Source organism: Cynocephalus volans, chromosome 6 (genome assembly GCF_027409185.1).
Source record: "Cynocephalus volans isolate mCynVol1 chromosome 6, mCynVol1.pri, whole genome shotgun sequence".
Taxonomy (NCBI): Eukaryota; Metazoa; Chordata; class Mammalia; order Dermoptera; family Cynocephalidae; genus Cynocephalus; species Cynocephalus volans.
The window spans coordinates 126,058,598-126,086,371 of NC_084465.1; the positions used below are offsets into that span (position 1 = coordinate 126,058,598).

General features: G+C 46.0%; 1 protein-coding gene across 6 annotated transcripts; it reads right to left on the reverse strand.

Annotated features, from left to right (window-relative positions):
• Nucleotides 1-316: 316 nt before the first annotated feature.
• On the reverse strand, nucleotides 317-27,527 carry LOC134380143 (ankyrin repeat domain-containing protein 16). 6 transcript variants are annotated; one of them, XR_010023852.1, is made up of 8 exons: nucleotides 26,768-27,527; nucleotides 25,585-25,805; nucleotides 23,971-24,013; nucleotides 21,810-21,918; nucleotides 21,153-21,314; nucleotides 19,826-19,904; nucleotides 1,881-2,141; nucleotides 317-343 (listed from the first exon to the last, which is right to left on the reverse strand). XR_010023852.1 is itself a non-coding variant. In XM_063099712.1 (8 exons), the coding sequence occupies exons 1-7, from the start codon at nucleotides 27,079-27,081 to the stop codon at nucleotides 17,072-17,074; spliced, it is 1,086 nt and encodes a 361-aa protein (XP_062955782.1). In that variant the 5' UTR covers nucleotides 27,082-27,527; the 3' UTR covers nucleotides 8,909-10,530; nucleotides 17,039-17,071. The 6 variants fall into 6 exon arrangements, 5 of the variants coding, with proteins under 5 accessions (XP_062955783.1, XP_062955782.1, XP_062955784.1 ...); XM_063099712.1 differs by lacking the exons at nucleotides 317-343; nucleotides 1,881-2,141 and adding exons at nucleotides 8,909-10,530; nucleotides 17,039-17,229; XM_063099713.1 differs by lacking the exon at nucleotides 317-343 and having other exon boundaries at nucleotides 1,760-2,141.
• Nucleotides 27,528-27,774: the final 247 nt, after the last annotated feature.

The following is a 27,774-nucleotide window of genomic DNA, read 5'->3' on the forward strand; positions in this document are numbered from 1 at the left end:
GATACTTACTCTTCCTTTTTCAGAGACAGGGCAAACAGAATGCAACTTTAATTTTTTTATTTCTGGAGGAAAACCCTTTCAAATAATTACTCTAATTACATACTGTGAATCATTAACCTCATTTATTATTTTATTTTATTTTATTTTTTCTACCATTAGGAAATCTTGGCATTTTTTTTTCAAGACCAAGTCAGGTGCAGTAGTGAGAAGGGCAGAAAGAGTAGAACTCTTCAGTCCATAACTGACTATGAACAATCAGCCAAGGGCTTTCTGGTTAGCTCAGCTGATTAGAGAGTGGTGTTATAACACCAAGGTCCAGGGTTCAGATCCTCATTCTGGCCAGCTTCCAAAAAAAAAAAAAAAAATCAATTTGAACCTGTGACAAAGTACTTTTTAAACCTTACCCTAGAAATAGGCATTTCCTTTATAAGGTAGCCTTGAAAATTTTTACTTGCTAACCTGCCCAGGAGGACAATCTGTATTATGATTTGCCCTGTGGCAATTCAGGCAGGTAGTGATTTTCTCTGTGGAAATACTAGAGAATGGCATTTTTTAAAATTTTATTTAAGCCTATCTCATTTCTAGATGCTGGCAGATGGGAAGGGCCAGCAAAATGACCTGGCCGAGGCTGTTGCAACAGGTCATAAAGCTGGGGAAGTCTGACTGATTAATGTCACAGTTCGTCACATCTCTCTGCCTGACCCCACTCTTGTCACTTGCAAAAATATGGTAAAGATGAATTCACCCAAGCCACACAGATGCTGGCCATGGCAGATCTATAGCTGTGCAAGCTCAGGGGCCAGCCCCCTTAGTAAGTCCTTTTGACATGGCAAAATGAAATCACATTGAAAACAAAAACAAAAAAAAGTATGGGCTAGCCTGTGGCTCACTCAGGAGAGTGTGATGCTGATAATATCAAGGCCACGGATTCGGATCCTATATAGGGATGGCCAGTTAACTCACAGGCTGAGTGTGGTGCTGACACCACCAAGCCAAGGGTTAAGATCCCCTTACTGGTCATCTTTTTTTAAAAAAAAAAAAAGTAAAGCAAGGGGAAAATGTGGTCAAAGCCGTTTGATTGTCTGTTGTTGTCAGCAACCCACTTTTGGTCGAGACTGACATCTGAACAGTACAAGTGTTTAGTTATTCTCATAGGGGGTACCATACGTACTGGAAAAAATGAGTAAGAACAATGAGGGGGAAATTCAGCCCTACCGAGAAGTCAAGCATGGTGTTGAAGCCAATGAGAAAAGGTCAGTGAACTTTTTGGGGTTTCCTTCACTGGATTATATTCAGGCAACTGGAAAGGTAAACTAAAATACCAGCCTAGGCATAATAGTCACTGATATTTAAAAGAGAAAGGAAGAAAATTTCCCAACTGTTTGAAAGAATTCATAAATACAGCCTGATTTCTTTATGTGGAAATGTCCAGTGAGAGTGTGGCCATTTGGCCAAAGTGACACTCTGTTCACAAGAGGCCAGGGAGCCAGCTGTGTTTTGAGACTCTTAGTGATGTGATCTCAGCCATGTTATTGAGCTTTGCTAGGCCTCAGCTGGATTGGACAGTTTCTTAGATTTAAAAATCTAAGATATAAAAACATCTGCTATTATTGTTCTATGTTGCTATTGGGTAAACCAATGCCACCCAGCAAGCCATGGAAAAACCTTTAATGACAAATTATGAACAAAATAATGATACTATAGTAGCAACTCTTCGTTAAGCGCATTCTGTGTGCCAGGTATCGTCTCGCATGCACACTGCAGTGTGGTATTGTGACCTTTTTTACAAAGGGGAAAATCGAGTCTCCAGAGATACTCCACTCGGCCTGAAGTCTCACGGATGGTGACAGGCAGGGTTGTGACTTAAACACAGAACTCACTTTTGCCAAAGCCTTGTTCTTCCGTCTTCCCAACCTGCCCTCGATGGTACAGACCTCCGGGGCACACTGGAAGATGACATTTCCAGGCCATCCCTGTGCTGGGGTGAGCTGCGTGTCTGGTTTTGTTCACAGACTGTGGTCAGGGTTGACGTGTGCAGCCCACAGAAGGGCCGCAGGACTTCTGCTGCTGTTTTCCCAGAGACAAGACTCTGAGGTGGTGGCACCACACAGTAGAAGGAGCCTGGATCCTTGAGTTCGCTGCTGGCCAGCCACCCCAAAAAATAGAGAGAGCCAACGTGAATTAGCATCTCACAGGGTGGCCAGATTTAGCAAAAAAAACCATGGGATTCCCAGTTCAATTTGAATTTCAGATAAACTATTTCAGAAATACTTTTTTAATATAAATATGTCCTGCATAATGCACAGAACATACTGATACTAAAAAAGTATTTCAGTTGTTTATCTGAAATTCAGACTTAACTCAGTGTTGTCCTACATTTTATCTGGCATCCCTGATCTCATATCGTATCTGTATTGTTGACTCTGCTCAGAAAGCGCTGTCCCAGCATCTCCACAAACCCAAATTCTTTCCATCCTTCCAGTCCCAGCCCACACAACACTTCTCCCAGGAAGGTTTCCCCTCCAGTCTCTCCTTCCCAGCTCCCTCACACCCCCCATCTCACCACACCCCTCACATTACGCCAGTCTGGCTCTTCTTTCAGAGCTTAGCTCTTACAGGTAGAGACAGATCCCTGGTCCACTGCTGCTCTCCTGTACCATCCATTCATTCACCAAATACTCCCAGAGGGCCTCCTCCAGGCCCAGCACAAAACAGATGCTGCTCTTGTGGATTTTCCAGTTTTGCAGGAAAGATGAACATTCTTCAAGCAAGCATATGAATATTTATGGCCAATACCTTGAAGGAATGTTACAAAATGCTATTGAAGAATTTGTCAGGAAGGGCTTGTGTTTATTTAAAACACTTAAAGTATTATTGACAGACAAAAAGCTGTCTATATTATGTTATACAACTTGATGACTTTGGGGATAAGTATACACCCATGAAACCATCACCATAAACATATTCATCACTTTCAAAAGTTTTCTCCCACTTTTATTATTTATTATTATTATTTATTGTGATAAGATCACTGCTATGGGCTGAATGTTTGTGCTCACCCCCTAATTCATGTTAAAATCCTAACACTCAAGGTGGTGGCATCAGGAGGTAGGACCTTTGGGAGGTGATGAGGCCATGTGGGCAGAGCCCCAAGAATGGGAATAGTGCCCTCATGAAAGAGGCGAGAAGGGCCGTCTATGACCCAGGAAAGGGTCGTCACCAGACACTGAGTTGTTGGCACCGTGTTCTTACACGTCCCAGCCTCCACAGCTGTGAGAAATAAATTTCTGTTGTTTACAAGCCACTCAGTTGATGGTATTTTGTTATAGCAGCCTGAGTGGACTAAGACAAACACTTAACATGAGATCTACCATCTTAGCAAATGTTTAAGTATACAACACCGTGTTGTTAACTATAGGGACCACGCTGTACAGCAGATCTCTAGGACTTACTCATCCTGCATAACTGAAACTTTGTACCCTTTGACCAACACTCTGCAGTACTCTGACCCCCAGCCTCTGGCAACTACCATTCTACTCTCTCCTTCCATAGGTTTGACTTTTTCTTAGATCGTGTGGTATCTTAATATTTTTCTGAATATTAAAAATATTTTAAATATTTCTTTTTTTTTTTTCTTCAAGGATCCAAACCCGTGGCCTTGGTGTTATCAGAACTGCACTCTCCCAAGTGAGCCACGGGCCAGCCCCAAAATATTTTAAATATTACACTTAACGTAATGTCCCCTAGGTTCACCCGTGTTGTCATGTGTGACAGCATTTCAGGAAGGGCTTTTAGGTTGGGATCAGGGACAGCTCCTCTCAGAAACTGACCTTCAGGCTGGGACCACAAGTACGAACAGGCATAAACCACATGACAAACCCAGAGAAGACATTTCCAGGAAGTCACTGAGGTGGAAGAATTTGGTCTGTTCTATTGGAGGAACTGAGAGGAGGCCTATACCCTGGAAGTGTGGCCTGGAGGGGTTGCCTGTGCTGACCAGGGGCAGCAGGGCTGGGCCATCCTGCGGTGTCTTGCAGGCGGCAGTCAGGTTGGATGTCATTCTAAGTGAAGGCGTGAGAGCCAGGGAGGGATGCGATCTCATCTGTCATAAGCTCTTCAGGCTGCTCCGTGAGAATGATGTGAAGGGACACACAGAGCAGCAGCAGCAGGACCAGCTCTGAGGCCACTGCAGTCATCGGAACGCGGTGGGGCTTGTGTGGGAAAGGTACCGCTCCCCATCAGGATGGGGGTTTACTTCCCTCCCCTGAACCGCCTGGACAAATGAGAGGGGCAGTGATGTGACCTGCCTTTCGAAGCTGGGGTATGAAAGGCCACGTGGCTTTTACCCAGCCCTTGTGCACTTTCTCTTGCTCAGCTCATACAAGTCTGTATGGACAGAGCTCAGGGAGAAGACCCCATGAAGAAGAACTGGGGCTGCAAACAGCTGGAGTCATCTGCCGACATGCGTGTGATTTCAGGTTCGAGTCTTCCAGCCGAGACCCCTGTCCCTGTGCCGTGTCTGACCCCTGACCACAGAATGCACACCCACGACACATGGCTGCTATGCACTGGCAGACCATGGGCTGATCTGCTGGGCACCCTAGTAACTGCAACGAGAGAACAGCAGCTGGACTTGGAGAAAGTGGACCTGTTAGAGGTGCCGAACAGAAACAGAATTAACAAGACGAAATCACAAAAGGGACAGAAAACTTCTTAATTATGAAGATATAAGGGGAGGCCAGAGAGAATAAATGTTTGAAAATCTTCCTTTACATTTTTAAGGGTGCGTGGCTTTCATCTTGAGAGCTTCATGCTTTGCTTAATAATTTGATGCCTGTTAAAATGCAGATAACTAAGGGATTGGTGAAATTAGAAATTCTTTCATTAATACTCTAGCATGGATAAAGATTGAAATCAAATTTTCTTTTTTTTTTTAAAAGATGACCGGTAAGGGGATCTTAACCCTTGACTTGGTGTTGTCAGCACCACGCTCAGCCAGTGAGCTAACTGGCCATCCCTATATAGGATCCAAACCCGTGGCCTTGGTGTTATCAGCACCACACTCTTCTGAGTGAGCCACGGGCCGGCCCCAAATTTTCTCTTTGATTAAAAAAATGGAGGCACCTGAGGACTAAAGAGGGCATGTCCCCACGGAGGAAGGAAAAAGAAGACTAGGAACATGAAACATGAATGGTGCCTCTGTAACCGCTTTCTTTAGCTGAGGCCTTTCTCTTGATCTTGGGCTGCTATTGATTGTGAAGATTTTCACTCACCTTTGACAACATACCCCACCGGGAGATACACTCAACTGTTGCTGCTGTTGTTAATAAATATTGGTAACCCGTACCAGGTGCTTGCTGTATGCCAGGAGTCACATGCATTCATTCACTCAGTCCTCACAATAAACATGGGAAGGAAGTGTCATTGTTACCCTGTTTACCAGGACACTGAGGCAGGGAGTGTAACTTGCACAAGGTCACTCAGCTGGACAGTAATAGTGTGAGGTTTCACACCCAGCTCCGCCTGGCTACAGAGCCTTTTTCTCAGCCCCTCATACTGTCTCCACAGCTTTCCTCCAATGTTCCTTACAACTTCAAGCCTACAGATAAGTGGATTGCCCTCTGTTCCCTAGGACTTTAAAATCTGAGGTTAAGGAGGGGGAAAGGGAGAGTAAAGAGTTGTGGGAACAGATAATTATACCCAAATAGTCCTAATCAGGGCAGCTCTTGTAAGGGCATGTGGCAGAGACCCTAAATGTCCTCCAACTTCAGTTCCCATTCTAGCAATCACGTGGCCGAGCTGTGGCCAGTGGGACATGGTGAATGAAAGTGATATCTGTGTCTTCTTAAAAGAAGGTGCATGATGTCCCCTTTCTGCTCGTCACTCTCCACAGGCTGGAGCGATCCTGGACCACACACACAGGAGAGAGCAACATGCTCAGGACGAAGAACAGCCAGCAGCCAGAGCCAGGTCTGCTGAACTAGCCCAGGGCTAGTTATGCCCAGACTCTTACATGGGAGGGAAAATAAACTTTGGTTTATGCCACTGTTATGTTGGGTCTTAGTTATAGGAGAATTTATAGCCTAATGACAGCCACAAAAGAGGTGTGAACAGTGCTTCGGAAGCTCTGAGAGGCAATGATTACACGTGAAAATATTTGTACTGATCTTCCCCCTTGTGGTTTTTTTTTTTTTTTTTTTTTTTTTGTGGCTGGTATGGGGACCTGAATTCTTGACCTCCCCCATGTGTCTTTGTGGGCATGTCTGTGTGTACATAAATAAGGAGATGGGGTTTTGAGAAACTACAGCATCCACATGAACAGTGCAGATGATTGATTTTTCTTTGCTTTTTGGAGTATGTTCTTTACCTGCACACTTCTACTGTGTGATTTTTGTTTCAACTTAACACTAAGTGATAAAATTGAATTACCTAAGCTTGTATCAGCCATAAGAGAGGGAAGGGTGGGGCAGACCCAGAGCTGTGGACTCAAAGGGCAGGATGATCCACAAATTGGATTTTGTTCCTAGGTCTTTTATGTTCATTTGCATCTTAGTTGATTGTAGATTTTCAACAAAATTGAGAAAAATAAAGACCACGCATACTGTAGGCTGGCACAGACAAAATCTTTAGAACTCTGAGAGTTTCTTTTAAAGCTACCACATACTGTGATCAAAACAGAAATACCCTACCACATCCAAGGATTCTGTGCCACGCATTCCCAGCATTTTAGTCAGCCTCTGTGTATGTCCATATCCATCCAAGAGTATTTTTAATTTTTATTTATTTATTTTGGCAGCTGGCCGGTATGGGGATCAGAACCCTTGATCTTGGTGTTATCAGCACTACACTCTCCCAAGTGAGCTAACCGGCCAACCCAAGAATATTTTTAAAAAGGAGATATATAGGAAATGTTTTCTGCCATACTGTAGTCTGTTTTATTCTCTTACAAATGTAAACCAAACATTTTACTGTCACTATTTGAAAGCATGTGTAGAGATAATTAACTTGATTTAAAAAAAAGATATGTACGAATCAACAGGAGAAACAAAACAACGGTCAAAAGAGAATGCACAGGGCTGACCCATGGCTCACTTGGGAGAGTGCGGTGCTGATAACACCAAGACCACAGGTTCGGATCCCATATAGGGATGGCCGGTTAGCTCACTGGGTGAGTGTGGTGCTGACAACACCAAGTCAAGGGTTAAGATCCCCTTACCGATCTTTTAAAAAAAAAAAAAAAAAAAAGTGCACAGATTGATTTCATGAATGGCCCCCATCAGTGGCCCCTCTGTACCCAGGCCTGGGGAGTGCCCACCCACTGAGCTGGGCATGGCCACGTGCCGTGCTCTGACCAATGGGATGAGAGTATCTGCATAAACAGAGCAGAGACTAGAAAAAGCACTGAAGTCTCTACTTCCTTTCTCTTGAACCTCTACCACTGTCCTGAGAATAAGCCTGGGCTAGCCTGATGGAAGAAGAGAGATCTCAGGGAGCAGAACCAATGTGGTCCAGCCAAGGCCATCGTCCGCTAGCCCTAGCCACCTACCAGCTGACCCCAAATGCTGGAGTGAGGCCAGATCAGCAAAACCATCCAGAGGACCTGCAGACTCCTCCTTTAAGCCACTGAGTCTCAGGTAGTTTACCACTTAGTAACAGCTAACTGATGCTGATGAAAACATGAAGAAATATGAGGACCAACAAACAAATCTAAAGATCTTCATGTGGTTCATAATTAAAGAAATGCAAGATGTTACATCAAATTGGTGGACATTCAAAGTGTGGTAATACGCAGCTTTGGCAACGATGGGGAGGAATCAAGCACTCTCGCACTCGCAGGTTTGGGAAGGGATTCTCATGACGGTGAGCGTGTGGCCATGTGTGGTACTCAGGATCCAACCCAACCTCCTCCTTGTGTGATTTCCCTCACTGCAGAAGCAGGAGAGTTACAAGCTCCATTTCCCAGAGAAAACAAGAGCCCCCTGAGAGCTAGACTCCTGGATGTGCATCAGATTCTGGTAATTGCCTGAGTTTGGGAGGCAGAAGGGGGAAGCCACACTTCTGCTGCTTCAGCTAGCAAAGGCTGTCGTGAAAGCAGTTGATTTTTCCATGGGGACTTTGATTTAGCTTCCTGACTGTGGCAGAGACAGCATGCCTCTGGAGTTGGAAGCTACAGCAGCAGCTTCCCAGTCTGGCAAGGATTTCCCTGATTGAAAAGGCAGGAGTTCTTTTGAGGCCCAGTGCAGTATGGCTCTTGAAGGCATCCCTGAAAGTTCAACCCAGATTTGTTCTTGAGCCTTCCCAACAATTCTGAATACCACCCAGAACCATCAGGCACCCTGTAACAAATCTCCTTAAGCTGGCTGGAATGCATGCTGCTCTCTGCTACTTGAACTGTAACGGATATAGTTAGTGACATAAAAAATGCATAGATCCTTTGATCCACTTCTAGAAATTTATCTTCCAGTCCTTCACAGAAGGATGCAGAGATGTGTGCTTATAGCACCACTGTTTACAATAATAAATTAAACCTTAGAAGCGTCCTAAATGTCCATAGGTAGGAAACAGCTTAGACAAACTGGGGAACATCTGAATGATGGAATGTTAGAATGCAATGCTATGTAATGTCAAAAAGAATGAGGCAGATCTATAAAAACTAGTGAGGAACAATGTCCAAGATGCACTACATTTAAAAAGTTGCAAGAGTATGTATCCTATTCAGGGAGGGAGGGAGGTAGAGAGAGTGTGTGTGTGTACATATGTGTCTGGTATTTGTGAAAGAAAAAATAAAAATGAACATATATATATATATGATTTTTATTTGTACTATTTGAATTATTTTTCACCATGGGCAAGTATTACTTTTAGAATAAAAATGCGTTAAAAATTAAGATTCATGACTGCATGTCATATATAACCTTATTCAAATTCACAGATAACTCCTTGAAGGTATAATACATTCTGGAGTTTATAAGTGAGAAATAGTCACTGCCCTCCAGGACGGCACAGCTTAGTAGCCTTGATTACCACATATACAAAGAGTTCTAACATAAAGCACACCATGTGCTACTAAGTGCACAACAGGAGCGGGGAGAAGAAATTATTATTGTGAATCTGAAGAATTATTGTGAATCTGACGGCTCTGCCGGGATTCAATGGGCAAAGATTGTGCCAAGAACTAATTTTTACTAAATGCTTTCTATTCCTCAGATCTGATGAGAGCTGACATTTATTGTTTACTACGAATCAGCCAATGTGCTAAGTGGTTCAGATGCCAACAATTCTATAGAGGAGGAGTTATTATCATCTCATTTTACAGATGAAGAAACTAAAGCTAAGAGATGTTAAGGAAAAACAAAACAACACACAAAAAAACAAACAAAAAGAGATGTTAAGCCTGAGGTCACATGGCTAGATTCAGGTCTGCTGGGCCCCAGAGCCTGGGAGCTTGACCACCGTGCTGTGCAGCAGAGGTAGGAAGATTCCTGTGCGTGTGCTGGGAGGTGCAGGTAGTAAAGGAGGGATGGTATGCTTTTTAAGCATATACCATGTACTAGACACTGTGCTAATACATACTCTTGCTCTGCCCGCCTGGCAACAATCCCCATCCTGATGAAATCTCACATTCCACCTACTCTGTACCTGAGCAGCTGACTGTGGAGAAAAACCTGGGACAGCAAACCTCAGCTAACCCTTGTGCTGCCCAGAAATCCTGCCACACCTCCCCATTTCAGTGGCTCCCAAAACGTAGGCTCCCCACTAGCAGCTTCCACATCTGCATCCCCTAGGAACTTGGGATAAATGCAAATCCCCAGAGGGGAGGCTGAGTGGGGAGCTGCTGTTGAACAGCACAGTCTCAGTTGTGCACGAGGAATAACTTCTAGGGATCTGTGGATGGCATAGTGTCTATAGTTAACAATGCTGTATTGTGCACTTGAAAACTTGAGGATAGATCTCATGTGAAGTGTTTATACTATGCTGTGGATAGAATGTCCCCCCAAAACTCGCTGAAGCTTCACCCCCATTGTAACAGCATTAAGAGGGTGGGAAATCCAACTATGGTATTTAAAAGGTGGGGCTTTTTAGAGGGGATTGGATTGTGAGGACTGTGCCCTTGTGAATGGACTGATCTATCCATGGAGTGATGGGTGTGGTTCTGATGGTTTTATAAGGACAGTGAACGAGCAGGTCTGCTCTCTCTTGCTCAGCCTATTCTTGCCATGTGATGTCCTGAGCTGCTGTAGTCACCACCCAGAAGACCCTCACCAGATGAGTTCCCTGGACCTTGGACTCCCCAGCTTCGCTTCTTTATAAATTACCCAGTTTCAGGTATTCTGTTATAAGCAACAGAAACAGATTAATACATACCACAAAAAAATCAAAAATGTGGCACATGAAGAAACTTTGGGAGGTGAGGGACATGTTGAGGACCTTGACTGATGGTTTCATGGGTGCACCAGCATGTCCAAACGCGTCAGACTGTATCCACTGAGTATGCGGAGCTTTTCATGTATCAATTATACTTCCATAAAGCTGTTTTTAGAAAAGAAAAAAGAAAAAAAAAAAAAAGAAATGCAACTTCCCAAACCCCATCCCAGACCTACAGGCTGGGCCCTCTGGGGTGGCCAGCAGCCCCTGTCCCACAAGCCTTCGTGTGAGTGGGAGAAGCTCCCTCTCTGTGGGACCATTCTTTCAGCGTAAAAACTGAAAATGTAATCTCTCCAATTACAGAAGCCGCCCGCATCCCTCTGTCGCTTCCCACTCTCTTCTGAACCTGCTCTAGCAGGTTGTGGACCCCACTTCACCAAAACCTCCCTGTGGAGGCCCTGGGGCACCACACCGTGAACTCAGAGCCTGTGTCCTTCACCTCAGGAGACCTGTGGTGGTTTGGCATGGCTGGCCACTGCTCCCGGTGCCCTCCACCCACTGTGTCTTGCTGATTCTCCCTCATCTTTGGGACTGTGGGACCCAGGCTCGTTCCCATGCTGGTGGCTGCCTCCATCCCACCCACGCACCATGCCCCCTCCTGCCTTCCTCCCCAGCCCGCTCCACAGCAGTCTTTCCAACTCAGCAAGTGGCAACTGTACCCTTCCACCTGCTTAGGCCTGAAGATTTTTCTATTGCTCCCACATTCCAGATCTAGTTCATTAGCAAATCACATTGGCTCTGTCTTCAAAACACATCATATCATCTCTGACCGCCCCCATCCTGCCATCCTGGTCTGACCCTCGCCACCTTCTGCCCTCTCCCCTGCTTTATTTTCTCCATAGCATGGACTACCACATACCATATTACATATTATGCTAATTTGGGGTCTACAGTCTGTTTCCCTCAAACACGGTGAGTCAGAACTCTGTCTAGGTTGCCTGGTGCTGAATCCTGATGCCTGCACACAGCAGGCGCTCACAGCTGCTTGTTGAATGAGTGAACATGATCCCATTTAACCCGTGACAGGCACCCTCTGCAGCAGGCACTGACAACTTTCATTTTAGAAGCATGGATACCAAGGCTCAGAGACAGTGGAGTACATTTCCCAAGGCCACACAGTCACTAAGTAAAAAGGCTGGGGTTTGAATCTAGAAGTCTGCTCCCAGAGCATTCACTGGTGGCTGAGCTATGCTGCCTTTCCCCGACTCTGTGAAAAACTCTGAAGTAGTAAAACCCTGAACAAGACTGAGTTATTGTTGCTATTTTTCCTAATGCCATTTCCAGTGCCCCCAATATGCCATTCCCCCTTGAGAATGCTCTGAGCCTTTAAGAGACTGGTCAAAGGGCCTGCACACATGTGAAGAATGATGTGTTGAGGCTGGAAATAGCCCAGCAGCAGAGGCCGTGGTTGATGAATGTAATCATCCTTAGTGCTTTTCACAGGAATACCCAGGCCTGCCCTCACTACAAAGTCAACTTCCCCAGGGATGGTGACAGGAGTCATGCCACACGTGCCAAGTGGATCCTTTCTGTTGCAGCTGATGTCACAGGCCAGCTCCCGTACCTACCCTGTTTTCTTCTCAATAAAAAGCACATCTCGCTCACCAGTGGAATCTTGACCACCCCCCTCCTCCACGCTGCTGGCTTATGAAAGCAATTTTAAAAAGTGTGAACTGTCCAATATAAGTTCACATTACTCATTATTGTAGGAAATATGACACACACATTCCCTTAGCCCCCCACGGTCCAAGACACTGACTTCCAGTGAGGCACAGATGTGGGCTCCAACCTAGACTCTCTCCTATCTTCACTCAGCCTTTCTTCTTTTCTCAAGGCCTCCGAGAGGGACATATTCCTTCTGCACCTGGAGCTGAGTCTTCCCAAGGTTCTTGCTATGGATTAAATGTGTCCCCACCAAAGTCCATATACTGGAAGTTTGACTCTCATTATAACAGTGTTAAGAGCGTGGGAAATTCAACAAGCTATTTGAAAGGTGGGGGCTTTGAGAGGTGACTGGATCACGAGGACTGTGCCCTCATGAATGGATTGATCCATTGATGGTTTCATGGGTGGTCATGGCGTGGTTCTGATGGCTTCATGAGGATGGCCAGTGAGAAGCTTAGCTGTCTCTTGCCCATTCACTTTGTGACACCCTGCATTGCTGTAGAGCGTCACCACCAAGAAGGAGGCCCCTTGGACCTTGGCCTTCCCAGCATCCAAACTGTAAGAAATAAACTTCATTTCTTTATAAATGAACCAGTGTCAGGTATTCTAAGCAACAGAAATGGACTAATACAGCTCTTGAGCCCCCTCCCCTGACGTGCTGAGGGGCCCTGCTCCATCAATGGGCCCCACTCTCACTGTTTCCATTTCCTCCCACCTCTGCTCCCTCTGTCTATAACCATGCTACGTTCCCACCCTCCCTGAAAAATCCACTATCCCATCCAATTGCCTTCCTATCTCTTTCCTTCTCTTTACCACGCAACATTCTCAGAGGTGCAAGGGCTCACTCGAGCCTCCTGCACAGCCGCCACTGTCTCCCGACCTTCCAGCAATCAAAGCCAACAGCCTCCTTTTCAGTCACTATCCTCCTGCCCTGCCTCAGTCGAATCTGACAAAGCTCTACTGATTATTCTGTCTACATACTGTCTTAAAAACAAAAATAAAAACCACTAAAATGGCAACACAGAAGAATCAATGTGGACAATACGATGGAGCGTTAGCCACCACTGAAGATAAAGTTCACAGTGTTAAGAGCTTTAGGATTTACCTGTAAAATAAAGTTGGGGAAAGGCTGCATGTGCAGCATCACCTCAACTCTATGCGTTAAAAAGACTTGGAGGAAATAAGAGTCATGCTACGGTTTGAATGTGTCCTCTCCAATATTCAGGTATTGAAACTTAATGGCCGCTGTGATGGCATTAAGAGGTGAGGCCTTTAAAGGCTCGATGGAGGGAGGCTGCCCCCTTTCCCCTTCTGCCACGCGAGGACATAGTGCTCGTCCTCTCCGGAAATGCAGGTCAAGGCACCATCTTCCAAACAGAGCACAACCCTCACCAGACACCAAACCTGCCAGCACCCCGATCCTGAACTTCCAGGCTCAGATCTGTGAGAAAATAAATTTCTACTTATAAATTTCGCAATCTCAGGTACTTTGTTACAGCAGCACAAAGCAGACTAAGACAAGTGGTTATTTCTGCGTGGTGGAACTGTAGGTTATTTCTGGTTTCTCCTTTACTACCTTCCGTATTTTCTAAATTTTACAATAAGCCTTAAAAAAAGAAAAAAAAAAAAAAGGTCTGGGAGAACAAAAGGGACATTTCTGGTCCCCACCAACGCCGCAGGTGAAACTGAGCTTGGACCTGCCCTTGGCTTTTCTCGTCACCTGAGTTCCCTCTGCGTCATTCTCTCGTGTTTCTTTAGCCTGTTTTGCCATTTCTTTCCCATTTTGTCTTATAGACTGTTTTCTTGGTAACATATGTCAGGCCCCAGCTCATTTCAGGTGGCTGCGATTCTCTCCTATCTGTCTCTCTTCCCGACAACATCTGCCCTGATGGAGCTTCGTGATACACGTTCACCACGGAGTGGGTGTGCTTTCAGGACCAGCTCGCGGTTCTCGGTTGAGGTGTTGGAACCCTGGGGGAAGTGCAGTAGGTCCTCTGGGAGGGGAGTTGCCATCAGTGCCCCTGGTCACATCAGCAAAAGCTCTCTGGCTGCTCTGTGGAGGGCGGATTTGAGCAGGGCAGGAGGAGGGTAATCAGAGGCTTCTTCTCGGTAATCTGGGCTGACAATGTGAGAGCCTGGGCAGGAAGTCACCGCAGGGATGGAGTGGAGGAGACAGACGAGACGGCCACACCACAGATGGAACTGGTGTCATGGGTGACCCCCAGGCTTGCAACCTGGGTGGCTGGGTGAACGGCAGCTCCGTCCACTGAGGCTGTGAACACAGGCACGCACATAAGCAGGTCACAGGGAAGGCCAGACTCTGAATAAATGGAGTACGAGAGCCTCGGAACAGCCGTGCGAAACGCACAAGAGGCAGCAGGAAACAGGGTTAGAGAGAGATCTGGGTGTTACTGGTATCAGGGGTAGGTGAAGCCAGAAGATGAGATGTCATCAGGAGCAAACACAGAACAAGGAAGAGAGAGCTGCAGACAGAAGCTGGAGTGACTGGCACTTACGGGATGGGACCTAACAGAGGAGCTCGTGAAGGAGACAGAGAAGAAAAAACCAGAAAGAAAAACCCAGGAGGGTGTCATCACAGGTGACAAGAGTCCAGAAGGCAGGAGTGACTGATGATGGAACTGAAAGGATCAGTAACGTAAGGGCTAGAAATGTACACCTTGATCTGTCAGTGAGGAAGTCACTGGAAACCTCACAGAGAACAGTCTGCGCAGAGTAGCGGCAATGAGGCCAGGCTGCAGCGGGCTGAGTGGTGCCTGTGAGTTGAGAGTATCAGGTTCAGACTCTTCTTTAAAGGCATGTGCATGAGAAAGGACGCTTGAGATGGAATAATAACCGGAAGAGACTGCAGGGGGCAAGGGTCAGAGGACAAAATAAGACCATCCACGTGAGGCGCTCAGCACATAACAGGGTATCTAGCATATAGTAGGTGCTCAATAAACATAAACTGTCATCATCCATTCACTGACCATATCCTAGTTTCAAATCTTACTATGTGCCAGGGACTGTCCTAAGCCCTGTAGATGTAGTAAGTGAACAGAGGACACAAAAATCCCGATCCAAGAAGTTTATACACCAGTGGGGGAGAGAGTCAATAAACAAAATAAATAACTCAAATTATATGATGTATTTGCTAGTGGCAAATGCTAAGGAGAAAAAATAAACGAGGAAGAGAAGATATCAAATGTTGAAGGAAGGAAGGAAATTTTGGATAGAGGACTGGGAAGGCCTCACTGAGAAGGTGAGTTTTAGGTAAAGACCCAAAGGAAGTGAGTAAAGTGTAATTAGGAAGTGAGGGAATAGCATTAACTATCACCCCTGCCATGAGCATTCCTAACATGTTGTCACAGACACATCCTGTTCTTATATTATTATTACTTCTCTCTTGGCCACACTTTACGTTGTTATAATCACTGCCACCTCTGGCTGTTGAGTCATTTCAGCAGCGGCATCTAGTAGCCAAGGTTATGTTACAAAGGCGGATGGAATCTAGAACTGCTGGGAAACGAAAGAGTAACGTGATATATCATAACCATTGGCCAGTTTGTAAGGGCAGAAGCGAAGCCCCAGATGGGAATGGATCGTGCGTGTAACAGCTGCAAAAAAACCTGCTTCACGCATGTGCCGAGGGGAAGAAGGCCAGTACCCAGCTAGCCCGAAGGGCATTGACGCAGAGGCAGCTCTGAAGTAACAGGAAAGTGATGATCACATCTGGAATCGGTGCAGACATAGAGTGTGTGTGCTTTGCAGGTCACCAGACAGGATTGTGTGACTACCAGAACACTTCCCTGGAGGTTAGGGATGGGAATCCACCAACGCCATCTGGGAATAATTAAGAGGAACTGGAAATTCTTGCTGTTTACCAAGCTGAGCACAATTCTGAGAATAAGGTGGGTGTGTGACAAGTACTGCTGGATTACACTGAACAAGAGGATTAAATCTTGCTTGTGATTAACGCTTATGGTTTTTTTAAAAGACTGATTTGGACTAATAATTATTCTTTGCAATTCAGAGAAAATATTAAAAAAGAAAAGGAAAGAAAGGAAAAAACAGAAAAAGAATCTCAATGCCTGAGGATACATCCTATCTTTAATCTGCTCAAGAGGCTATAATATTTTTTGAAGTTATGTCGAGGGTCTCATTCTGTAATGAAGGTTTCAGTGGGTGGAAAGGATGGGACAGGAAATGTAACCTGTGGGTTTTAAGAACAAAACCCCATGCTTCAATTCAGGTTAACAGAAAAAATTTCAAAAATATCTCAGTTGCCTTTTCAAGGTGTATTTATTACCTGTAGGGGGCCAATACTGAATTTGTCTGTTAAAAGACCAAACATCTCAAGATTAAAACTCTATAGCTTAACTAACAGTGCTCAGAACATAGAAAAGTTTTCATTAATTCCTTGCAAATGTTTGTGTAAACAGATTATAAGTATTTCCCTGCTGGCTATGAAACCAAAAATTGGACCATCATAATGGCCAAGTAAAGGCCTATGAAGGAAGAAATTAAATAGGCCACTTATATTTAATGGCTCAAGATAATAGCAATTTGTGTTATATTTTTTATATTATCATTGCTGTACCACACAATATTTATTATAAAACATTTCCTATACTTATAAAAGTTTGTTTACTATATTATGTTCATGCATGTTACAAGCTCCTCTAAGGATTCCAGAGACTGACTCCATAAACATTATCTATTTCCACTTTAAGGGCAGAAAAAGTGAAATATGGACTATGGAGGGATGGATGATTGTGCTCAGGATTCTACAATGTGCCAGGCATGGAGCCAGGAGCCTCCAGATCACTGAGAAATCCTCAGTGGGAAGGGAGTGTACAGGAGGGAAGGGAGGAAGAGGGGATGGAAAACACTGGCTCCCAGCTGGTCTCACTCAATCTGTGAACGACTTAGATAGCAGGATATAAATTACCATGCACTTCATTGTCTCCTTTTAGAAACATCCTTAAGCCATCTCACTGTGGCTAAAGCCCTGAAGGACCTCTGCCCTCTTGGTGAGCTGCTGAGCCAGGGTGCCCGTTATATCTGCGGAATCCTTCAGCCCAGACTGCAGGAGAAACTCGGCGCAAGCCAGGTGCTGACCTGCACAGGCCAGATGCAGGGCTGAGGGCGACAAAAATCACAGGGACTCAGTGCATGACCCCTGGAGCAATACCGACCCAATAAAAACAGTGACTCTTTAAATCACACAGATTTAACACTCTCATGATCCATCCCTATGGCTTTGCCTATACTGGATCAAATTTTTTTTCTTTTTAGCCTGATTGGGTTGAAAATAGATTACAAAGCCAGTTAGAGAGGACTTAAGAAACTTGTCTAGAGCAACAGAGCACATTGGTGAGAAACGGGAGACTGGGCCTCCCCATGCTCACTCCTGTGTGCTGTTAAAACACATTTTATGATTATTTTTGGTGGCTGGCCAGTACTGGGATTCAAATCCTTGATCTTGGTGTTGTCAGCCCAATGCTCTAACCAACTGAGCTAACCAGCCAGCCCTTAAAACACACTTTAAATAGCTCAGAAAACTTTCTCCAAGTTTTACTGAATTCTATTCATAAGTAAAAATACCACCATGAGTAAGAATGACCTGACCAAAGGGAAATCTGCTGACAAATCCTCCCATTCTGGGTGTAGAAATTAGTGCTGAAGGTTCCTGGTGTGTCCAGAGTCCACGATCACTGCTGGCTTTGCTGCCTACCTGGAGGAGAAAGTCTGTCCCTTCCTGGATTGAGTAGCTGCCCTTCCCAGCCCTAGAGTGGGCAGTTAGTTCTCTGTGAGTCTCTGAAGCATCATAAAGATCCCACACAATCCCTGCAAGATGGCCTTTGGCTCTCAGAATGTTAATTAGAAGGTTTAGTCTAAAGTCCACGTCTAAAGAACTAACTGTGAGAATATATTTCTGAGCCCTGTGTTTAAAAAATTATAGTGAATATAGTTTCCAAATATACTCCAAAGACAATTAACTTGTAAAGAATCTACACAATACCTGGACAGTGAGTGTCATCATGGATCAGATAGAAAGTGCTTTTATGTCAGGTATATTGTCATGGTTTAAAATAACAAGCCACGGCAGTCTCTGGTCAAGACGATGGAATAGACAGTCTCCAGTGTCACTCTCTCCCACAAATCAACCAATTTACAACTACAAAAAAGCAACAACAGCCAAGCTGGGGCCACTAGAGCTCAGGGGAAGAGGAGAGACCTACAGAGTTCATGAAGGTGGGAGAAGCCATGATGAGAGAAAGAAAAACCGCTCCGACCATTTTGTACCACAGCCACGTCCAGGCTGGAGCTGCTGAACGCATGGAGCAAGAGCCAGCAAAAACTGCAGCTGTGCCCTTCTGATGGAGTTACTGGAGGCAGCAGGGGAGAAAAGAGCCTTGGTGGCCCCTAGACCAGCAACGCCACTAATAGGTTTCCTGTGGACCCACATAGGAGCGAGGAGCCAAAACAAGTGAAAAAAAGGAGCCACTCAGAAGCCGTGGGTCATCGCAAGGGACGTGCATATAGCCTGTCCCATGGGAAGCTTTTGCAGCACGGGCGGTAAGGGAGACGAGCCCACCAGGGGAACACTGGGGCACAGCAAGGACAGCTGACCGGCACCCCAATCAGCAAAGTACAACTCAGAGGAGAATGGTCAGGAATATACAATTGCATGGGGTGCAGTTTGATGAAAAGACTCAGGCCCAGATCAGAGTTTCTACACAACCCACGTGCTCCGGGTCTCTGGAGAGCCTGAAGTACCTATAAAGTCAACCATTAAACCCTGAGCTGTACAAAAAGCCTTCCCTAGGGAATCAGCAACAAAGCAGCAATTTAGCCAAACCACACAGCTCAAGTACTGGTCCCCACAGAAAGTTCCCCAATTTTAGTAGTAAGCAAAGGACAAAAAATTAGTTCTGGCCCAGGCACACTGCCAGCTCCTTGGGGCCCGCCCAGGCACCTGAGGCATGGATCTGGTGACCAGACCCCCCTCCCACAACCAGGAACATGCCAGCACCAAGGAGCATGCCAAAAACATCACTTCCATGTGGGTGGCTCACCACAGCCACCACAATAACCATGGCTGCCGCGAAAGCGGCTAGATGCCACAACCACCATGCAGATGGTCCGCCATCCACAAGGAGAGTCACCAGCAGAGATGAAGAAGAGGATGTCTCTCTCCACAAAGCCCATTCCAGAGAGACAGAAGAAGCATCTGCTCTACAATAATATTGGGGGACCTGAACCCACCTCTCAGCTTTGGACAGATCATCTAGGCAACAAATCAACTGAGTAACCATTACTCTTTCAGAAGGAGAGAAGAAATCTAGGGTAATTAGAGGGGGAAGGGGAGAGATTGGACAAGGGGCATAAAGAATAAATAGAATTTGTAACTATATATATGCTAGTAATATTGATTTGATCAACATATGTCAACGTTGAACCCTAAAAATATGTATGATCAATTATGATTCAATAAATATTAAAAAAAAAATAACAAGTCACAACACAGCTGCATGAGTCAGCATTCTTACACTGTCATGGTAACAGCAATAGTTCTAGAGCTTTGCTGACAGAGGAAATGGTATTCTAAGGAAAAGTTGCAGAGCTATTAGAAGAACAATATTAAAACCAGTGTTCTTAATATTAAAGCATGTGCACTGTTTACATTTAATTTACTAATAATTTTCAAGGAATATATAAGGTGAAGCTGTACCTGATCGATTTCTTTCATCTTTGGCATTGACGTTGGCACCCAAGGATAACAGAGTCTGAATTGTGCTTGTATGTCCTTCCTGAGTGTTGAAATAAATTTGTTATCTACGTGATGGGAACAAAAGCAAACCCTGACATACAAACTCTAATCCACAGAAGGTACTTTTTCTAAAATAGTCAAATGCTAAAGTAGAACGTTCATATCTAAAGGAAGACTCATTATTATCACTCTCAAATTCTAGTATAAGTCACTAAATATTTTGGTGACATTTAATTATTAGAATGTAGATGACCAGGTCTGTAGGCCAAATTATTGACCTAGTGAGGAGGGGTTTCCAGCAGTGTAAATAGTATAAATAATGTGATTTATATGTGAACCACATCCCAAAATTTCCCAACCAAATATACCCTTTGCTAAAATATTTAGGACAGAAATGAACTGCAAAAAATCACAACCTCTCATAAATGGGATTCCTACTGCAGCTTGCATTATCGTTTATGAAGTAATTTGCACACTCTTTCTTTGTCCAGCCAGTTAGTCCGTTAGTACGTACTGAGACTAAAATCAAGGTTCCAGGTTCAACCTTCCTCTGGGAGAACCAATTAGCTTTTCTCCCTCTGTGGTCACAGACTGGACTCTTAGCCTGTCCTTGTGTATCTATCCACCTGCTCACAAGGGGGAAATCAGGCAGGAGAGTGTAGTTGATCAGAAAAAATTTATTCCTGCTTCTAGAAAAACAAGTGAAGACATGTGGCCAATAAATAATGTTAAAGATAATATGCAAAAGACTCCTAACATTTAAACTGTTACTTTTCTAGTGAAAAACTATTGCATATCTCAATATTTTATACACTGCAGAGCCAAGTAAATGCAATTCCCTTCAGTTAAAGAGATCTTAACTTCTGAAATCCTGAATCAGGACAGAGAGCTAGGAATTTCATGCAATGCATCTTTGAGGCTTCAAATAACATTATTCCTGAAAACAAAAAAGTGAGGGGGGGAGGAAGAGAATACAGCTCAGGCATGGCATGGAGTAGAGTAAACAATTTTTTTCAGGGCTGGCTAGTTAGCTCAGCCGGTTAGAGCATGATGCTGATAACAAAGTCCCTGTACCAGCCATCCAAAAAAAAGGAATTTTTTTCAGTTTCTGCCTAGAAACAAATAAAGACATATTTCTATTTAAAGGGATAAAGGGCTTCAGAATCATGAACATTTCAGGAGTATATCATGGGCAATTTCTTCCATAGAGATAGAGCCAAAGAAACCAGGACTATGGAGCTGTCCATCAAGGGAGCAAGGCCAGGCTGAGCAAGCCGGAAACACAAACCTTAGCTGCGTAATGAAGTGCCGTAAGGTGGGCTGATGTTGCTCTCACGTCTACATCAATGCCGAGATCAGACACCAAGAACCGGATGGCTTCATCCTGCCCGGTGACAGCTGCCCTGTGCAGAGCCTGGGCCCCCAGGCTGTCCTCAGCGGAAAAGCAAGCCTAGCAGACAGAGGACAGAAGGGCAAGGATGAGCGGCAGAGAAACCCAGGTCCACACACCTGCTGACAGTCTGGCAAAACGCAGTTGTCTGGTACATTTCTCTGGGCAGAGGATACATGGCTTCTGATTCTCAAAGGACTCTCTAACCGAAAAAAAAAAGGGTTAAGATTCAATGTTCCAGACTATAGTAACAAAAGCACAGTCAGTAGAGACAGCTGGTTGTTATGACTACCAAAGGCAACTATTTACTGAATACTTACTTCGCTGCTTTATGTAGATTATATTATTTAATCCTTCTGGGAACCTTCTAAAGAAATTAAGTTTGTCTCCATTTTACAGCTGGGAACACTGATGCTTAAGGAGGTCAAGGGGTCCCTTGGGGAACTTGGCAGAGCTGGGATTTGAACCAAAGATCTGAAGGACGATGAGCTCTGCTTACCCTGTGATCTATCGTTTATAGGAAGAAGCGAAGGAATAAAACACCCATTTTTATACCTCATGTTTTTCGAGGAGCAGCCTGGCCACACTGACGTGACCACATTGAACTGCATCCATAAAGGGGGTGACGCCGCAGTTGTCTCTGCAGTCTCGTTCATAGTGGCACCTAGAGCCAAAACCCAAAAGAACAGGGCTGAGAACATGCACTGCTTCAAACCCAGTGGATGGATAACACTTGACCACATGCAAGTAGCTTGTGCTAGGGTGCTTCAAGAAGTTCGTGTGAAAATTCGCGTCACCTTTTAATTCTATCCACGAACTTACAAATGACCTGGGACAGTCAGGAGCCCCTTCCCCTCCGCTCCCTGTCTCAGCATCTGAGCTGAGCTCTAGTCTCCAGGGACACGCCGGCCCTCGCCAGCAAACCTGCTCCTCCTCCAACCATCTCTGTCCCATCCAATAGCTCCTGTCTCTCCAGCTTCTCATGCCAGAGGCCCTGATGTCATCCTTGCCACCGGCTTCCCCTTATCCCTCTAGTCAATTACCCAAATCTCTTAATTCTGCAGCCCAGATATTAAACATCTGCATTCTCCTCTCCATCACTGCTCTCACCCCTTAAGACCAAGTCCATAGAAGACAGCAACCTACCAACCTCTATCTCACCTTGACCTTGACTCCTGCTGTGCCTTCTCCACAGTGACCTCTTTCCACAATGTAACTGAGTGAGGCCACTCCTGTTTAAAATCTTTAAGTGTTCCCCACTCCACAAAGGACAAAAATCTCCACCCTCAGCATGACCTCCAAGGGCTTAAAGGACAGGGCACCTGCTGACCTCTCCAGTCTGCCCACCCTGGGCCTCCTGGGCCTCCCGCTGCCAGGCCCCATCCTGCCTCTGTACCCTTGAACGTTCTGCTTGGAACATGACTGTCCACTCTTCCCTTGGTCACCTCCAAGTCTCACCTTAAATGTGATCTCGACAGGCCTTTCCTCCTCCCCGTCCACATGAGGGCTATGCTCTCTCACGGCATTCTGTACTACTCCTTTGCAGCGTTACCACAATTTGTAATTAGATATTTATCTGTGGGATTATTCGTCTATGCTCATCCTCCTCACAGCCTACAGGCTCCTTTAGAGAAAGGACTATGTTTATCACCCAGAACCTAACACACAGGAGGTACTCAAAAAATGTGTTTTGAAGGAAGGAAGGAAGATTTCTGAATCTGCAGACATGCAAGCATGTTCCCGTTCGTATACGTCGTCTCCTGGCCACTTCTCCCACTCCTCTGGCCTCAATCATCTCTGTGTCGATGAGCCCCGCATCCTCACCTTGGCCCGTCTGTGTCTCTAACTGCCTGCTGCCGTCTTTGCTTGGATATCTCAAAGGCACATGAAACTCAACGTGTCCAAAAGGGAAATTCTCAGTTCCTCCCCCAGACCTGCTCCTCCTCCAGTGTTCCACATCCCAGTAAATGGCACTGGCACCAGCACCAGGTGCTAGAAACCTGCAAGTCATCCCGATTTCTCCTCCCTCCTCATCCCCTTCATCACATTTCCACCTGGCCCCGTTGATTCTACTTCCTTAACATCTCCATGTCTTTTTCTTCATCCCTACAGTCGTCTCCATGATCCAGCTACCCTCATGTCTCTCCTGTTTCCCTGCAACAGCACCCCAAATGGTTTTATGGCACCTTCCTGCTATCCTTCCAATCCATTCTCTATTTTGCAACCAGAGGATCACTGATCTTTGAAAACTGCAAACTTCTTATTACCCCTCTCTTAAAACCCTCCATTGGCATCTTCTGAACTTAGAATAAAATCTGAGAATCCTTAACATGGTCTACAGCGTCCACTCTCCCCTTCTCTGCGTAGGCTTCAGCACATTCTGACCTTCTTTCAGTTTCTCAAATGTACTGTGCCTGGCTCAAAGCGTCCACAGATGCTGGTACCTCTGTCTGGAATGTTCCTTTGCCTCCCACTTTCAGCTAATTTCTATTCCTTCAGGTCACAGCTTGAACATAGCTGGTGCTGAGATTCCTTACTCCTAGGCCAAGTTAGGTCTCCTGTTCTAAGCTCCTACAAGGATCCTGCAATTCCTGCAGTGCTCATCAGACTTAGAACTTGTTTCTTAACAATCTGTCTCAGCTCTTTACATAGCACCACTATTAAATCTTTGTTATAACTGATAAATATTTTCCCCAATTTGCTGTTTTGTTCTTACCTCTCAAGAAGCACCTTTACTGCCTCTAAACAGCCGTGCATTGCTGGGAAAAGAGAGTTGAGAATTATAGCTTTTAGTGCACATATAAAATGCTTTTCCCTTCTGGTTCCACTTTTTGCCCCATTCTTTTACTTATGACTCACAGGAAGAAGTAATTAAATTAGATGTAGTTACCACCCTAGAAAAATCAAAATCTAACTGGGTAAGTGGTAAAAGATGATATTTCCACTTTACATGTACACAGCTGACATGTGACTATCTTATCTTCATGAGAATTGTCATCACAATCTTGCAATTCTAAACTCATCTCTCCACTTTTGTGCTGCAAATCCCCAGGGCCAGTTTTTGCCCAGGAAATGCAAAACATTTTAATAGTAATCCATGACAAAATAACCAAGAATTTAATTCTCCTACCAAAAATGACTACACTCAATAATAAAGTCTTTGACTATCTGTCCTCTACTACTTTGGGTCAGTGACGGGGGTGCTGTTTCTCTAGGGAAGGTGGGAGTGGGGAGCTCAGATAACTCATGAGCTACAAAGTTTTCCCATTTACTTGTAAAGTTTTAAAAAGGATTCTTTTATCTCTAACTGCCAACTGTGGCCAGAGAATAACTGTAGCATATTTCCTAGACTATATCATATCACAGACATTGATTTTTTTTTTTTTTTTTTTTTTTTTTGTCGTTTTTTCGTGACCGGCACTCAGCCAGTGAGTACACCGGTCAGTCCTATATAGGATCCGAACCCGCGGCGGGAGCGTCGCCGCGCTGCCAGCGCAGCACTCTACCAAGTGCGCCACGGGCTCGGCCCCAGACATTGATTTTTAAAGAAACAAACAGCCCTGTATCCTAACTCAGTGTGCTACTGAAAGGCTAAAGGTTATTTTCTAAATTTCTTGATCTGGACTCTTCAGCTCCTTTATATCCACTTGTTCTTATGTCACAGCAATTTTGCTTTTTACTAATTTAAAATAATCTATGGATAGATAATTCAGTGAAGGATCACTACTCCAAACTGGCCCCACATTTATATTTGACATCATCATTAGATATGTCAAATACACTTGGGCTTAAGGATTTAATTATAAGCATCTATATTTATTTAAATGTATAGCACTACGGTAGGTGTCACTAAGAACATGAAGGAATACAGTCTCTCTTCCTCCTGCCTTTAATAAATACAATGTGGAAATGATAAAAATAGCAGCAACCAGCTATTCAGTGCTTACTATGTGCAAACATTGTCTGAGGGATTACATATATTGGGCTCTTTAAAAGCTACACAACCCTGTGACATGTGTATTGTTACATGATTACTTTGCTGATGAGGAAACTTACTCAAGAGAGAGACTAAGTTCCTTGCCCATGGTCAAAGACTTTGTAAAGAACAGAACCAGCTCACCGTCTAACTAGGGAGGATACATGAAAAGTGAATGATAAAAGAGGAGCATGCTAGCCAAGTTACATCAGCTTTAGAAACTAACTGTATGCCAAAGTCCCCAAGATGCTCTTCTTTCCTGCCCTCTATTTTGCACAATCCTCCATTCCCCTGCAGGTGACCTGAGCAGAATGACGTTTGCAGTGCTGGGTGGAGCACACTGCACATGTGTACCTGCCGTGTGCAGAGGAGTTCTTCTAATCTTGCTCTCTGTCTTCCAGGCATCTGGGTAAACAGTGAGCAAGTACTGGAGGATCAGAGGGTCGCCTTCTCGACTGGCAATGTGGAAACTGTTCCAGCCGTCTTTGTTCTTCAGCAGCGGGTTGGCGCCATGTTCCACAAGGTCCTGGATCACCTCAAGGTTCTTCCTTGTGCAAGCCATCATCAGGGGAGTCCTAAGGCCAACCAGGACAAGCTGTCAGATGGAGGCAGCTGAAGCGAGAAGCAAGAAGCGAGGTACCAGGTCTTCAGAAAACACACATCCTTGGCACAGATGGAAAACCTAGACGATCAGGGGCCTGGGAAGCAGGAAAACAGCTCTGACTAGCAACTTCTCTGCCTGCCGTGAGGACCCTGAGAGAAATAACAAGGGGAAAACAATCCTATGAGTGTGCATCTGCAGGAGGGGGGTACCTAGGAGGTAGAGCTGCTTAGAGCTAGTTCACAGAATAGCAGTGAATTGGGACAGAGCTAATAAGCACCATAAACCACCCTCAAACATAACCAGTGGGGGAGATGTAATTTATGTAACTATATGGCTCTCTCCTCTGTTTCCAACTTATATCGGATCAGAAATCACTTGAAGGCAGGGACTTCATCATGTTATGAACCTCTTTTAAGAGGGTCACAACCTCTAACGAACCCAACATAGGGAGTACTAAAAACAATGTCAATCTAACAAACAAAATGCGACGGCTTTGTGTGACGGTAGAGTATCTTGATTGTAGTGGTGGTTATGCAAGCCTACATATGCTATAAAATTACACAAGGCTCAACACCCACACGAACACAAGTATACCTGATGAAATTTGAATATGTATCCTGCATTGATTACAGCAATGTCAATTAAAACAATGCAACTGGTGAAGTGGTAATTCAGCTAAATGTCCTCAGAAGAACATCACATGCCGGGGCTATATGTAGTATACACGATCCACTGTTTGATTACATTGCTTGTAGGTTACCCGCACTATGGGGGAGGGCTGAGCCAGGGCGACCCTGCCGCTGAGCGGGCCTGGGCTGAGAACTACGAGCTGAGAAAAGCTACGGTGTGGAAGGGGATGGAGGAGTACACGAAAATCTACGACTGTGCGGGGAGTGGGGAGGCGGGGTGTCTTTCTGGAGCCCCGACACCTACCAGTCGGCCTTCTTCAGGCAGTCGACCGCCGCGCCTCGGCCCAGCAGGTAGCGCACGCAGTCCCGGTGGCCCATGGAGGCAGCCTCGTGCAGAGGCCGCTTGTAGTCTCGGTTGGCGGCCTCGATGTCCAAGCCCCAGGCCTCGACCAGATAAGCCAGGACGTCCAGGCGCCCGTGGCGGGCAGCGCAGTGCAGGAGCGTGTCCCCGGCCGGCCCCGGGCAGCCTCCGTCCGTCCGCAGCTCCCCCTGCAGGGCGCGCAGCCGGCCCTCCTGCACCAGCCTGCAAAGGCGCCGCGGGTCCCCAGGCCCGGCCATCGCCGCGGGCCAGGCCGGGCGCGGCTGGGAGGGGCCGTGAGGCCCGGTCCTCCGCGGCGGGGAACCGGGCGGCAGTACTAAGCGCAGCCGCGAGCGGCCCGGATCTTCCGCTTCCTGCACGTGACCCTCCCCAGGGCGCTCCCCAGCGTGGGGTGGTGGTCTTCAGAGGACGGGCGGTCTTTGGTGAGCGCGCCAGCCCTTCAGCACGTGCTAAATGCGCCCGCCCCGGTGCGCGCGGAGCGGTCCAAGCGGAGGCCGGAGCTCCAACGCCCACGCAGCTCGGGGTACGCGGGCGCGTCTGTGGTCCTGAAGTCGCCCCCCGCACGGTGTGACTGGGACCGCAACCACAGGGAGCCGGGAGCACTGCAGCGCCGAAAGCCCCGCAGCGGACGGACCCCTGCACCACGCCGCGGCGGGATCGCTCGGAGGCAGCAGGATCGGAGTGCGACCCCACGCAGCCCTCCCCCCCGGCCCCCGTTTCTCGCCCCCGCTGCAGCCCCCGCGAGACCCCGGTAGCTCGGAGAACTCTGGGAAAGTTTCTTTTCGCCTCCCGGCCCGAGCGGAAGCAAGACGGGGCGTGGCCCGCCGGCGGTGACCGCGCCCCCTCCGTCCTCGCGTTTTGATTGGTGGTGGGGGTCGTCTGTCAGCGCGCCCCTCCGTCCGTGCGTTCCGATTGGCCGCCGGGGCCGTCTG

Bases quoted from the DNA above. Each gene is read 5' to 3' on its own strand.
- LOC134380143 (XM_063099712.1), bottom strand. From the start codon at position 27,081: ATGGCCGGGCCTGGGGACCCGCGGCGCCTTTGCAGGCTGGTGCAGGAG. The intron at 21,315-21,809 runs GTATAAAAATGG...TCTGTCTGCTAG, and splicing joins TGCTCCTCGAAAAACATGAG to GCTTGCTTTTCCGCTGAGGA. The intron at 17,230-19,825 runs GTACAGCTTCAC...TGTCGCCCTCAG, and splicing joins AGATGAAAGAAATCGATCAG to CCCTGCATCTGGCCTGTGCA.